Source organism: Balaenoptera borealis, assembly GCF_965194805.1.
Source record: "Balaenoptera borealis genome assembly, chromosome: 8".
NCBI lineage: Eukaryota > Metazoa > Chordata > Mammalia > Artiodactyla > Balaenopteridae > Balaenoptera > Balaenoptera borealis.
In genome coordinates, this window is record NC_138865.1 from 26400397 (window position 1) to 26414584 (window position 14188).

Genomic DNA, 14188 nt, shown 5'->3' on the forward strand with positions numbered 1-14188 from the left:
ACCACTGTCCCCAGAATCAGCACCTGTCATGCTCCTGAGAGAGAAGAGGAATGACTTGCCTGCCTCCCCTTCACCAAGTTGAATGTTCACATCCCAGGCATCCATGTGTGTGCTTACGGCAAGTCTGTGTTCTCTTTCAGGAGAGATAGATGAGCTGGCCTACATCTCAACCAAAGAGTACTGGTTTGATGGGCGGGAGGAGTCCGTGGTGTGCACCGTGTCGTCAGATGGCACCGTGTGTGCCTGGGATCTGCAAGAGGTGAGCTGTCCAGGAGGGGGCCAGGAGGAGAAGTGACCAGATGCTGCTATGTCCTCAGTCTTAGCGAGGCCCTTTGCCTTTATTCTCTTTAAGCATCACAGCCAACTTGTGAGGTGAGGAGTGGGAGCCCCATTGTACAGATGAGAAATCTGAGCTGCAGGAGGCTCAGTCGCTGTGCCAGGTCACACTTCAGACTTGAGTCTGATTGATCGCAAATGCCCTTGACTCTCTGCTGTCCTGCCTCAGGGAGATGGGCATTTTTGCAGTGCCTGATGGAGGCTGTTTATGCAAGGGGATGACAGCTGCCATGCCCATTTCTGTGATGTCCACATTGGAGCCAATGCCAGCCTCTGGGTGGTTTTGCCCAGATAATGCAGCTTTTACTCACCCCACTTGCAAACTTAAGTGTTACAACCTCGATAACTTGATTAGTATTTTGGACTTGGTTGGTACTAATTGTTAAAAAGCTTTCCTATCCATTTTCATATTCTCTGATTGCTCTTTTTTGTTGTTTAAAGGATACAGTTATTTGCATCATATGTCTTTCCTCCATGGTCAGTTTTTCATTTGTTTATCATGTTTTTTTTTCTTTTCCACGTGCTTTATTTTCCTCATATACAGTGATGTTTGACATTATAATTTCGAGTGAAGGTCTCTGGTGACTGATGGGTGCAGGTGGCTGGTCTCTGTTTCATTGCAGTTGTGTTGCCCTGAAAGAGACCCACCTTAGGCTGTGGACATGAGACCACACAGGCTTAGATGAGGGGCTCTTGGGCTGGAAGAAGACCTGAAGGCTGGGAGGTTCCATAGTTGCCAAAACAAAAAGGTCTTGACTTGAACATAAAGATCTTTGGTGCTGGGGTGGCAGACCTTTTCTGTAAAGGGCCAGAGAGCAAATATTTGAGGCTTTGCAGACCACATGGTCCTGTTGCAACTACTTAACTATGTGGCTGAAATGCAGAAGCAGCTGTAGACAAGAAGTAAACAAAAAGGGAGTGGCTGTGTTCCAATAAAACTGTACTTATGGACCCTCACATGTGAGTTTCTTGTTTTTTTCATGTGTCATGAAATATTCTTTGATTTTTTTTTTTTAACGAAAATACAAAAATGGTTAGTGGGCTGGGTTTGGCTGCAGGCTGTGGTTTGTTGAACTCTAGTGTGGTCCGTTGGTCACAGTGTGGGACTGTTAGACAGGGCTAGACCCTTCTGCACCCATTCTGCCTGGCTTGCCAACCTTAATCCTCTTTGTGAACACATCTCCAATCTTATTTTATTTTTAGAAAGCTCAGTCATTTTGTTGGAGTCATGCAGTATGTAGCCTGTTTCTGCGCTCTGTTCCCCTGGTTGCTACTTTCTATTCTGAAATGGGAAGGGGAGTTTCACTGCTTCTTTGCCCACTTCCATACTACTAGCCACTGGTGAATAATGTGTATTCTCTGAGACCTAGTTGACATGACCCAGTCAACGGTGCCGAGTTCCTACTAGTAATAGTCTTGTTAGCTGTTTAAGCAACAGAAATCAACTGTTGATTTGTTGATGTGAGGGGGAAGAAAGAAAAGAATGGAAGAATACTGGGATATCATGATTGGAAAAAGATCATGCTAACATGATAACACCTGATAGAAAAAGAACTGTAATAACTCCAAATTGGAAAGAAACCCCATGTGGCAACTCTGAGAAACTCAGAAACAGCAATTAGAGGATTGGTTCTCTGACGCCCTATCCTAATGTGCCATGGGCCTGCTGGACCCGAGCTCTTTACCTCGCTGTTCTAGCTTTCAGAATCCTGGGAGAGACCATGTATCTGGGAATCAGCCCATCTCGGACCAGTCATTTTCCTCTGTGCTAATGGCCGTGACAGGGCATGGGCCTTCGCCAGGCCTGGCCCGCGGTGGCACTGCTGGGTACACCACTGGGAAGGGCATGTTCTGAGCAGGGCAGTTGCAGATATGCAACAGAAACTGTTTACAACCACAAGGCTGAATTAGCTTATCTGTAAACCTGGGTTCCTTGGGGACCAAGTGAGACGTTCCACGTGGAAGTTCACTTTATGCAGCCCTGCAAAGCCCAGGTCCTGAGTACAGCCCAGGTCCCCAGCACAGCCTGGGTCCCAAGCACAGCCCAGATCCCGGGCAGGGTGGGTAGTGTTGGGTCCTGCCTCCCTGCCCAGCCTTCTTCAGTTGAGCCATAGGTAACCACTGGGAGTGCTTCAGACATCCTGTGCCCAGTGCACATGAAGGACCCCACCCTCAATCCCCCTGCAATGGCACCAACCCCAGGCAGTCTCAACACCCACGCTCAGCCACTGCTCTCCTCCAGGACACACCTGTCTCCTCTCTGGTGGAACATTGCTTCTGTGTTGTGTTCCCTACCATGCTGTGCGGCCTGTGAGGATGGGCATCATATCCTTTACACCTACATGTCCCCAGTGTGCACTGGGTGATGGTCGAATGAATGAAAATAATAAGTGTTTAGGAAATAAATGGGCCCTATGTGAGTTGTTACATTAATTTTGTTGTTGCCTAGGGCACGGAGATCTGTTGAGCCCTCTACAGCCTGCAGCTCTGGTAAATTTGGTGACTTACCCTCGGCTGCAACTGGTTGTCACCGTGGACGAGCGGGGACTGATCAAAGTATGGAAAGCAGAGAATGGGTGTGAGCAAGCCTCCTGCCTGCCTACATACTCGTCTTCATTGGAGGCCTGAGACTTTCCAGAAGGCCCCCTCCTGCTGGTGAGTGACCCAGCTCTCAGGAACCTCTGCTGTTTCCCAGGGTCTGTGGACCTGGCACCAGACCACTGTGCCAGGTGGCACTTCAAGCCAGGCCCTCCACATGGAAGACCAAGTGACCACATAATTCTGCTCGGTCCCCCAAGCTCCTCCTTGCCTGCCATGTGGAGGGCAGACTCCTCATCCCCCTTCAGCTCTAGTGTGCCACAGCCTGTTCCTTGGCCCCATCTCTGCAGCCTCTCACCCTTTCAGAGTGAGGTCCAGCCCTGTGGGCTGCCTGTGTTTTCTTGTCCACGGGCCCCTGCTTTCGTGTCTCCTGGTCCTACTCATAGTCTTTCTTCCCCTTGCAGTTCCTTCTCACTACTGCATTCTCACCCTTCTTTCCCCCTTTTCAAGTCTCCACGAGGGCCCAACTCAAAGGAAAACTGAGGCATGTTCGACAGAATGCAAGCATTTGCCTCAGATGATGAAGGCCTTCTGCTGCCAGGACATTTGTTTTAGAGGTGATTCTTGGGCATTGGGAGGGAGCATTTGGCCAGAGAGAAATGGCAAAAGTGGGTGTTAGCTGGCAGATTGAGGAAGTAGCTCTCACCTGGGGGCAGTATCCTCCTCCTGGAGGGAAGGAGGTCTTTGCAAGTGTGGGCAAACTGGCATCCCAAATATCAAGATGAGCAGACATCCAGGAACAGTTTCATATGTAAACAGAACTAACTCTGTAAAAGAACTAAGCTCGTAAACAAAAAAAGTAAAACCTGATGAAACAGATTTCACATAAACAACTCTAGTTGTTTAAAGAAGACTTTGGAATAAGTGTAATTAACATCTCCAGAGCAATTTGAGAATATATTGTGTAGATGAAGAGGAAGCCACTAAGTTTCTCTCCTGGGAATGGTAGAGCACATGATTCACACATACTTGTCAGTGAAGGACAATTAGAAAAATTAGAATATATATCAAGTCAGAGAGCTAAAAAGAGCAAACGGTTTCTAGGCCAAGATTCAGAAGATGGCAGAAATCAAAGTGCTGAGCCTAACAATGGGGCTGCTTTTGCCCTGGAGATGTTTACTACAAAGCTAAGGGGCTGAGCAGAGCTTAATAGCCAAGTAGACAAAAGTTGGACTGCAGGGCCACCAAGGAATGGAGCCCTGTGAATCCTCTTACGTTGGGTGGGTTATCAAGTTTCAGCCTAAGAGTGAGGGTGGTCTGAAAGTAAACAGTCCCTGAACTGGCTGCAGCTGCCCAGTTACTGGCTGGGAGTAAATGAAAATCCTTTCTGGAGAAGGTTAACAACTCCCAAGGCCTCTCTTTTCAAATACAGTGTTCAGCACTCACTTAGAGATAAGTAGGCACATGAGGTAAGATGATATGAACTACCCAAGGCAATCTACAGATTCAGTGCAATCCCTATCAAACTACCATTGGCATTTTTCACAGAACTAGAGCAAATTTTTTTTTTTTAAATTACATGGAAACACAAAAGACCCCGAATAGCCAAAGCAATCTTGAGAAAGAAAAATGGAGCTGGAGGAATCAGACTCCCTGACTGCAGACTATACTACAAAGCTACAGTAATCAAAACAGTATGGTACTGGCACAAAAACAGAAATATATATCAATGGAATAGGATAGAAAGCCCAGAAATAAACTCACGCTCCTATGGTCAATTAATCTATGGCAAGGGAGGAAAGAATATACAATGGAGAAAAAACAGTCTCTTTGATGAGTGGTGCTGGGAAAACTGGACAGCTACATGTAAAAGAATGAAATTAGAACATTCTCTAACACCATACACAAAAATAAACTGGAAATGGATCAAAGACCTAAATGTAAGTCCAGACACTATAAAACTCTTAGAGAAAAACATAGGCAGAACATTCTTTGACATAGATCAAAGCAACATCGTTTTTGATCCACCTCCTAGAGTAATGAAAATAAAAACAAAAATAAACAAACGTGACCTAATTAAGCTTAAAAGCTTCTGCACAGCAAAGGAAACCATCAGCAAAACAAAAAGATACCCATAGAATGGGAGAAAATATTTGCAAATAATGCAACTGACAAGGGGTTAATCTCCAAAATATACAAACAGCTCATGGAGCTCTATGTCAAAAAAACAAACAACCCAATCAAAAAATGGGCAGAAGATCTAAACAGACAGTTCTCCAAAGAAGATATACAGATAGCCAAAAAGCATATGAAAAGATGCTCAGCATCACTAATTATCAGAGAAATGCAAATCAAAACTACAATGAGGTATCACCTTGCACCTGTCAGAATGGCCATCATCAAAAAGTCTACAAACAGTAAGTGCTAGAGAGGGTGTGGAGAAAAGGGAACCCTCCTACACTGTTGGTGGGAATGTAAATTGGTACAACCACTATGGAGAACAATATGGAGGTTCCTTAAAAACTTAAAATAGAGCTACCATATGATCCACCAATCCCACTCCTGGGCATATATCTGGAGAAAACCATAATCCAAAAGGATACATACACCCCAGTGTTCATTGCAGCACTATTTACAATGGCCAGGACATGGAAATAACCTAAATGGCCATCAACAGAGGAATGGATAAAGAAGATGTGGTACATATATGCAATGGAATATTACTCAGCCATAAAAAAGAATGAAATAATGCCATTTGCAGCAAAATGGATGGACCTAAAGATTATCATACTAAGTCAAGTAAGTCAGACAAAGACAAATATCATATGATATCACTCATATGTGGAATCTAATTTTTTTTTAAAAAAGATACAAATGAACTCATTTATAAATAAAACAGAAGCAGACTTAATAGATATCAAAAACAAACTTATGGTTACCTAAGGGGAAACGTGGTGGGGAGGGATAAGTCAGGAGCTTGGGACGAATACACACACTACTATATATAAGATAGATAACAAGAACCTACTGTATAGCACAGGGAACTCTACCCAATATTCTATGATAACCTGTATGAGAAAAGAATGTAAAAAAGAATGAATATATGTATATGTATAACTGAATCACTTTGCTGTACAGCTGAAACTAACACAATGTTGTAAGTCAACTATACTCCATAAAAAAGAAAAAAAGATAACATGAACTAGAACCTGCAGGATAAACAGCTGACAATGTCAGTAGAGCCCCAGGGGATTTGGATATTGTAGTTAATAGACACAAACACTAGCACACCTGTGGTTGCCCTGCTCAAGGAGATAAATTTCAACAGAGAACTTAAAGCCGTGAAAAATGACATACAGATTTGGAAAAGAACCAAGTAGAAAGAAATTCTGGAGTAGCAAAACTGAATAACAAACGTTAGGACTCAGCGGATGAATTTAATAGCAGAGTGGACAGTTGAATCCCACAAAAGTCTGGGGTGGGTGGGGGGAGCTTGTGGGCCACTGGCAGTGTTCTTAACTTTGGTGGTGACATGAATATTTACTTTGTAAAAATGTACTGAGCTCTTATGTTTATGTCTTGTGCAATTTTCTATGTGTATTATATACATCAATTAAGAAGTTAAGAGTATGAAAGAATTAGTGAACTGGAAGATAAAAGTAATTATCTACAATGGAATGGGGAGACGAGGAGTGGTAAATGTGGAAGAGAGGCTGAGAGATGGAGACCAGTGCTTCTCAGACTTGAATGGGATGTGACTCACCTGTGGATCTTGTTTAAATGAAGATTCTGATTCAGTGGATCCCTGGGGATGCCTGAGATGCTGAGTTTTTAGAAGCTTCTTGAGAATATTGATGCTATCAGGTCATAGACCACACTTTGAATGGCGAGGCCATAAAGGATCCATGAAAAAATTTTAGTATTTGTTTATTTTATATCCTAGGAGTAGGTGAGGCAGGGACGCATAGGAAACATTTGAAGAGATGATGGTAGATATTTTTCCAAAATAGACTAAGGACAGTACTCCATGGAATCAAGAAGGCCCCGCAAACCCCAAGCAGGGTAAATAAAAATAAATCTGCATATAGACCCATCAGAGTGAACTGAGATAACTGAAGACTAAGAAAAATGTATTTAATAACAGCGAGAGGAAGTAAAATGACCTTCGGTGTAATACTAATGAGACTTCTTCAGGCAGAGGGAAAATGATCACAGACGAAATGTCAGAGAAGCAGGAAAGATCGATGAGCAGCAACAGTGGTAAATATGAGGAAATCTAAATATTGACTGTATAAAACAGCAACAACAATGCCTTGTGGACTTTAAACTATATGTAGAAATAAAATGCATGACTTTAGCATTTAGGCTAGGGGAGGTTTATGAGGAACTAAAAGGTCTAAGCTCCTTGAATTGTCGGAGAAGATTAAATGTACCAATTAGCAGTATACTTTATAAGGCAGGCTGCAAATAGTAATCTCTCGTCTAACTCCTAGAAGAATAGTATACAGCATATAGCTTCTAAATCATAAGAGGAAGATGAATGTGTTTTGTGGTTGCACCATAGGGGGCAGGATCAACCTGACCCAAAATGTGGCTTGGTTATTGTTGACTGAAAAAAAAAAAAATGCACAACCTAAAAGTTGAGAGTTATGTTTTATTGGGTGGACTTTCTGAGGACTTCAGGCCCGGGACATGGCATCTCAGATGACATTGCAGAAACTGTTCCAAAGAGGCAAGGGTGGGGAGCCAGGATATATAGGAGATTCTCAACAAAAGACCAGGTAGTCAGAACATCAAAAGATTACTGTTAATAAAAGAAAACCAGATTTCTCAAGTTATGGAATTTAGCACTTTTCTATGTTGGGGAAGATGCAAGAGCCTGGGCTCACTGAAATCATTCCTTTGATATGCACCTTAAATATCTGGGGCCAGTATCCTGTGTATTCTTATCCTGAGTTTCCTCAGGGTACACTGGCAGAACCAGGGGGTGTGGCAGTGGCTGAGGGTTTGGCAGTGAGCAGCCCGTTTGTCTACATCCTGGGTTCCCTTAGGGCTCACCCTCCGGTGGCTGTAATATGATGGCTTGATGGCTGCAACATCCTTTGTTTACTGATATGGCAGGCAACATTTTAGTTCTCATTATCAAGACTGATGATGCCACACATGCAGCGAGTGGGAGTGAAAAGGTCCATTTTTCACATAATGAGACTTTGCTGGGAGAGCAGGGTGGGCTCCCAGGAGGCCGCTCTGGAAATGGCCTGAGGAAGCAGGGGGGAGTTACTGACTCTGGCTTTCCCTGTGGTTTGGGAGGTGGGGTTCTTACCCTGGGCCAGGGTTTACTGGTGTGAATTCTCTGCAGGTGCCCCTTTCTTATCAGCTTGCCCTGGGGTAAGAGACGGGGGTGGTCCTTAAAGGCTATCGGCTGTCAAACATCAAAAATGGAGTAAGTTTTTATGATGCATTTCTGATGTTTGATGACTGACAGGTGCATGTTTCATTTCCCCGAACCTGAACTTGTATAAGTAGGCCATATGGTCCTCTGTGAGGCCTGCGTTCTAAATTGGCAGATGAAGGGAAGTTCTCTTGAATGACTTGCTCAAGAGCTTGGTGTTGTGTGTTTTTAAAGTGAAATGAGAGTCTTGGTCACTGTTGGTAATGTCTGGGTCTCCAAAGGGGATAGGAGTGCCTGCTATGTGCAGACATGTGTGACTATCATTTATATTTGGGGTGTTTGGGGGGCAAGAGGTCCTGAGGTCTTCCTCCCAAACGGGAAAGCTTGGATGAGAATTTAGTTTCTGTGTTGGCTGGCCACATGGCCATGCCACTGGCAATGGCCAAAGAGTGTAAACATGCTGGTTGTTTGCTGGGGCATCAAGGGCTAAGGTGACTGAGATGACAGCCTGAAGGTCAACCATTTGTGTGGACTGTTGTGTCTGTCCTTTATCGGGACACCCGTTAAGGTACAGGCAGCAGCAGTGCTCTGGTGGGCCGTGTGGCATGGGACAGTGGCAGTGCTGTCTACACCACGAGAGAATTCCCTTTCTTGTCTACTCAGAGGGTGGCCTGCTCTAGTGTCATTGCCTGTGGCAAGGGTCTGAGGACAACAGGAAGCTACTTCCTCCTGCACCAGATGGCCAGGCCTGCCTTCATCCTGAAGATGTCATTTCTGTCTTAGCAAGGAGGCTCCAGTGGCTGTGCGGAGCCTGCAGGATGCTACCTCCACGTCCCAAGGCATAATACGTACCTGGGAACAGAGAGTCACCTGTGATCTGAACCTGAACCTGTGATCACCTCTGTCACTGCTAGGGCCCAGATGTAGCCTGCAGCTTTCACTTTGATGGTGTGTTGTGCGGGGCTGAGGTCGGTAGGTTTTGTATCAGAAGCACTGATTTTCTTGAGGTTGCCCTGTCGGAGGATGGGGCAGGATCAACCCCCTACACAAAATTTTGCTCAGATTTGGAGACTGCTGACTTTACACATGCACCAGTGGGGTACGGAAAAGGGTATCCCCCCAAAATTCAGGTGTACCCAGAGCCTCAGAATGTGACCTTCTTTGGAAACGGTGCTGCTGCGATGTATTTATTTATTTATTTATTTATTTATTTAACATCTTTATTGGAGTATAATTGCTTTACAATGGTGTGTTAGTTTCTGCTTTATAACAAAGTGAATCAGCTATACATACACATATACCCCCATATCTCCTCCCTCTTGCACCTCCCTGCCACCCTTCCTATTCTGCGATGTATTTAGTTAAGGATCTCAAGATGAAATCATCCTGGATTTAGTCTGGGCCCTTAATCTAACGGTATCTTGCTAAGAAGAGGAGAGGGCACAGAGACACACACAGAGAAGCCATGTGCAGATGCCGCAGACATTGGAGTGTGCTGTTACACGCCAAGGAAAGCCCTAGAACCTTCAGAGGAAGCAGAGCCCTGCTGGTACCTTGACTTTGGGCCTCTAGCCTCCAGAACTGTGAGGGAGTAAATTTTTGTTTTTTTAAGCCACCCTGTTTTGTTACTTCAGCCCTAGGAAATTAATACAAGACTCATCTAAAACAGAACACTTAAGGAGGATGGAATTAAAAGGATGGGAAAATGACAGGCGTTGGAGATGCTAACCAGAAGCAAGCTCACACAGCTGGTAATGTTAGACGAGAAGACCGGAAGATAAAAGTGTTTACTAGATCTTAGGGGTCATTTCAAAATAATAATTTGATCAGCCTCCCAGAAGGATACAGCGAGGCTAATTTTGAATGCACTTTAAAGTATGGCCTAAAATATATATGGAACAAAAATGTGTGGAATTTCAAGGAGAAATGGTTAAAGTTGCAAGCATCACGAGAAATTTCTGTTACCTGGCTAAAGAGAGATGATCTGGGCGGGCCCACTTTAATTCCATGAGTGCTTCAAAGGCAGAGAGTTTTCTCTGACTGGTCACAGAAGAGGAAGTCAGAGACTCACGGGTGCGGGGGCCTCACGTGCTGGCTGCCAGGCTGTCGGTGGGCCTGAGGACAAGAATAGTCTCTGCCACCAGCCAGCAGGCAGGGAAACCTTAGTTCTGTAGCCACAATGTCCTGGACTGCCAACAACCTGAATGGGGCCCCAATGAGAACCCAGCACCTTGACGCCTTGGCTTAGCTTTGTGTGACTTTGTCTCACGGGTTATTGGGAAGATGATCTACATATAGGTCTGTGGCTCATTTCAAGTTAAATTATATTTGTGTGCATGGTCAGCGTCAGGGTTCATTTTTATTTACAAATGGGTATCCAGAATTTGTAGGAAAGACCATCCTTTCTTCATCAAATTATATCATCACCTTCGTTTGTCAAAATATCAAATGACTGTATGTGTTATATGTGTTATATGTTGAACATGTGGGTCAGTCTCCACTGATCTGTTTGTCTGTCCTTATGACAGTAACACAGGGTCTTGTTTCCCGCAGATTACAGTTAAGTCGTGACCTCCAGCATTTTCTTTTTTGGAAAATATATCCATTTCCATAAAATTTGTCAAGTCAGCTTGGAAATTTCTACAAAACTGCTTACTGGGATTTTGATTACTTTGAATCTATAGATTGATTTGGGGATAACTGACATCTTAATGTTTAGTCTTCTAAGCCATGAACATGGCATATATGACCCCATTTATATAGGCCTTCATTTATTTCTCTCAACAAAGTTTTGTAGGTTTAAGTGAACAGGGCTTGCACATATTTTGTTAAAATTATTCATAAGTATTTTTATACGATTTAAATGTTATTTTAAAATTTGATTTTCCAATATTTTCATTGCTAGTATACAGCATATATAGAAATACATAAATAATTGTATGATCAAGCCACCCAAGATGGCTCTTCTCTTGCTCGCTGTACAACCCCTGCCCGACCAGTCCTCCTTCATCTACACACTACTCACATCACCAACCTTCCCTCCTAATACATACTTGCCCCCGGCCCCAGCTGGTGATTGTTCTAATCTTTAGATCAGAGCACCTCCACGGTGATAGCTTATCAAAGGGACGGTGAGGGACGTGCCCCTCTGCTTGTTTCCCTGGTAACCGATGAGCCAACCTGATGTCAATTCCCCCTATAACCGGTGACCTCCCCGAGCCCTGGGAGCAAAGACTACTACCATGTCCTGCCCGCTGTCTGCCGCACACCGTGGAGTGTTGCTCCAGGACATGTAAGCTCCTCCATCCATTAAACCACTGATGTCTGTGTCGCTCACTTCAGGCTCTTTCTTCGGTCTCGAGGCTGGGCAAGTGCAGGGCTTGCAGGCCTGTAGGGTGCAACGCAACAGTAATACATAGGGGAATGTATAGTTTTGTATTTACAAAAAAATTTCTGTGCATACTATATGTAGCATACATAGAAATCATTTGTGTATAAATATAAATAGAAATGCATTCGATTTTTGTATATTGACCCGTATTCAACTGCCTTGCTAAATTTACATATTAATTATTTGTGTGTGTGTGTGTGTGTGTGTTTTGAGCACTTAGAGTAAATCTAATTTCTTTTTTTTATAAACATCTTTATTGGAGCATAATTACAAGGTGTTAGTTTCTGCTGTATAACAAAGTGAATCAGCTATATGTATACATATATCCCCATTTCCCCTCTCTCTTGCATCTCCCTCCCACCCTCCCCATCCCACCGCTCTAGGTGGTCACAAAGCACCGAGCTGATCTCCCCGTGTAATCCAGCTGCTTCCCACTAGCTATCTATTTTACGTTTGGTAGTGTATATATGTCCATGCCACTCTCTCACTTCGTCCCAGCTTACCCTTCCCCCTCCCCATGTCCTCAAGTCCATTCTCTACATCTGCGTCTTTATTCCTGTCCTGCCCCTAGGTTCTTCAGAACCTTTTTTTTTTTTTTTCTTAGATTCCATATATATGTGTTACCATATGGTATTTGTTTTTCTCTTTCTGACTTACTTCACTCTGTATGACAGACTCTAGCTCCATCCACCTCACTACAAATAACTCAGTTTTGTTTCTTTTTATGGCTGAGTAATATTCCATTGTATATATGTGCCACATCTTCTTTATCCATTCATCTGTCGATGGACACTTAGGTTGCTTCCATGTCCTGGCTATTGTAAATAAAGCTGCAATGAACATTGTGGTACATGACTCTTTTTGAATTATGGTTTTCTCAGGGTACCTGCCCAATAGTGGGATTGCTGGGTCATATGGTAGTTCTATTTTTAGTTTTTTAAGGAACCTCCATACTGTTCTCCATAGTGGCTATATCAATTTACATTCCCACCAACAGTGCAAGAGGGTTCCCTTTTCTCCACACCCTCTCCAGCATTTATTGTTTGTAGGTTTTTTGATGATGGCCATTGTAACCGGTGTGAGATGATATCTCATTGTCATTTTGATTTGCATTTCTCTAATAATTAATGATGTTGAGCATTCTTTCATGTGTTTGTTGGCAATCTGTGTATCTTCTTTGGAGAAATGTCTATTTAGGTCTTCTGACCATTCTTGGATTGGGTTGTTTGTTTTTTTGATATTGAGCTGCATGAGCTGCTTGTAAATTTTGGAGATTAATCAATCCTTTGTCAGTTGCTTCATTTGCAAATATTTTCTCCCATTCTGAGGGTTGTCTTTTGGTCTTGTTTATGGTTTCCTTTGCTGTGCAAAAGCTTTTAATTTTCATTAGGTCCCATTTGTTTATTTTTGTTTCTATTTCCATTTCTCTAGGAGGTGGGTCAAAAAGGATCTTGCTGTGATTTATGTCATGGAGTGTTCTGCCTATGTTTTCCTCTAAGAGTTTCATAGTATCTGGCCTTCCATTTAGGTCTTTAATCCATTTTCAGTTTATTTTCATGTATGGTGTTAGGGAGCATTCTAATTTCATGCTTTTACATGTAGCTGTCCAGTTTTCCCAGCACCACTTATTGAAGAGGCTGTCTTTTCTCCACTGTATATGCTTGCCTCCTTTATCAAAGATAAGGTGACCATATGTGCCTGGGTTTATCTCTGGGCTGTCTATCCTGTTCCATTGATCTATATTTCTGTTTTTGTGCCAGTACCATACTGTCTTGATTACTGTAGCTTTGTAGTATAGTCTGAAGTCCTAGAGCCTGATTCCTCCAGCTCCGTTTTTCTTTCCCAAGATTGCTTTGGCTATTCAGTGTCTTTCGAGTCTCCATACAAATTGTGAGATTTTTTTGTTCTAGTTCTGTGAAAAATGCCAGTGGTAGTTTGATAAGGATTGCATTGACTCTGTAGATTGCTTTGGGTAGTAGAGTCATTTTCACAATGTTGATTCTTCCAGTCCAAGAACATGATATATCTCGAGTAATATAATTATATATGTATGTATTATATATATAATATATTAGAGTTAGATATATTTATAAATATATAATATATCATAATTATGTTATTTATATAATAAATATAAAATAAATACATTTATATTATAATTATATATATATAAATATATTATATAATATATATATTTTTTATATATAAAAATATATATACTTTGTGGTATAAAATTGGTTAAAGCAGTCAGAAAATAACTACCCATAAGGAATAGATTTATAATTTAACTACATTAAAATGTAAAAGTTCTGTACATTAAAACACTATTTAAAAATTGAAAGATAAAGTAATGAGTGTCAGAGAATATTTTCTAAAGTTATAAACAATAAAGGATTAAAATGTATATACATATATATTTTTTTTAATTTAAACATATAATTTTAAATCTCTGATTCAATAGGAAGGCAGGCAATGTATAGAAAATAGATGGTGCTTCATAATAGAGAAAATAAAAATGGCCAAAAAGATAT

At 42.3% G+C, this 14188-nt stretch overlaps 2 protein-coding genes across 8 annotated transcripts in view; one reads left to right on the forward strand and one right to left on the reverse strand.

Moving 5' to 3' along the window:
* The window catches only part of LOC309632965 (F-box/WD repeat-containing protein 12-like), a 13448-nt gene extending 6025 nt beyond the window's left edge, over positions 1–7423 (forward strand). The window contains 4 exon segments of the mRNA XM_082401092.1: positions 141–259; positions 2786–2795; positions 2798–2991; positions 3385–7423. Coding sequence (XP_082257218.1) covers positions 141–259; positions 2786–2795; positions 2798–2964 — 296 coding nt within the window. The 3' untranslated portion in view covers positions 2965–2991; positions 3385–7423.
* A 3597-nt stretch (positions 7424–11020) lies between these two features.
* The window catches only part of LOC309632967 (uncharacterized protein), a 112396-nt gene continuing 109228 nt past the window's right edge, over positions 11021–14188 (reverse strand). For 6 of the 7 annotated variants that reach the window (XR_014247217.1, XR_014247218.1, XR_014247219.1 and 3 more), the window contains one exon: positions 11021–11654. The gene's annotated coding sequence lies outside the window, so the exon portion shown is untranslated. Of the gene's footprint in view, positions 11655–11894; positions 13684–14188 lie in introns of those variants that run through there. The other variant, XR_014247223.1, reaches the window with a different exon arrangement.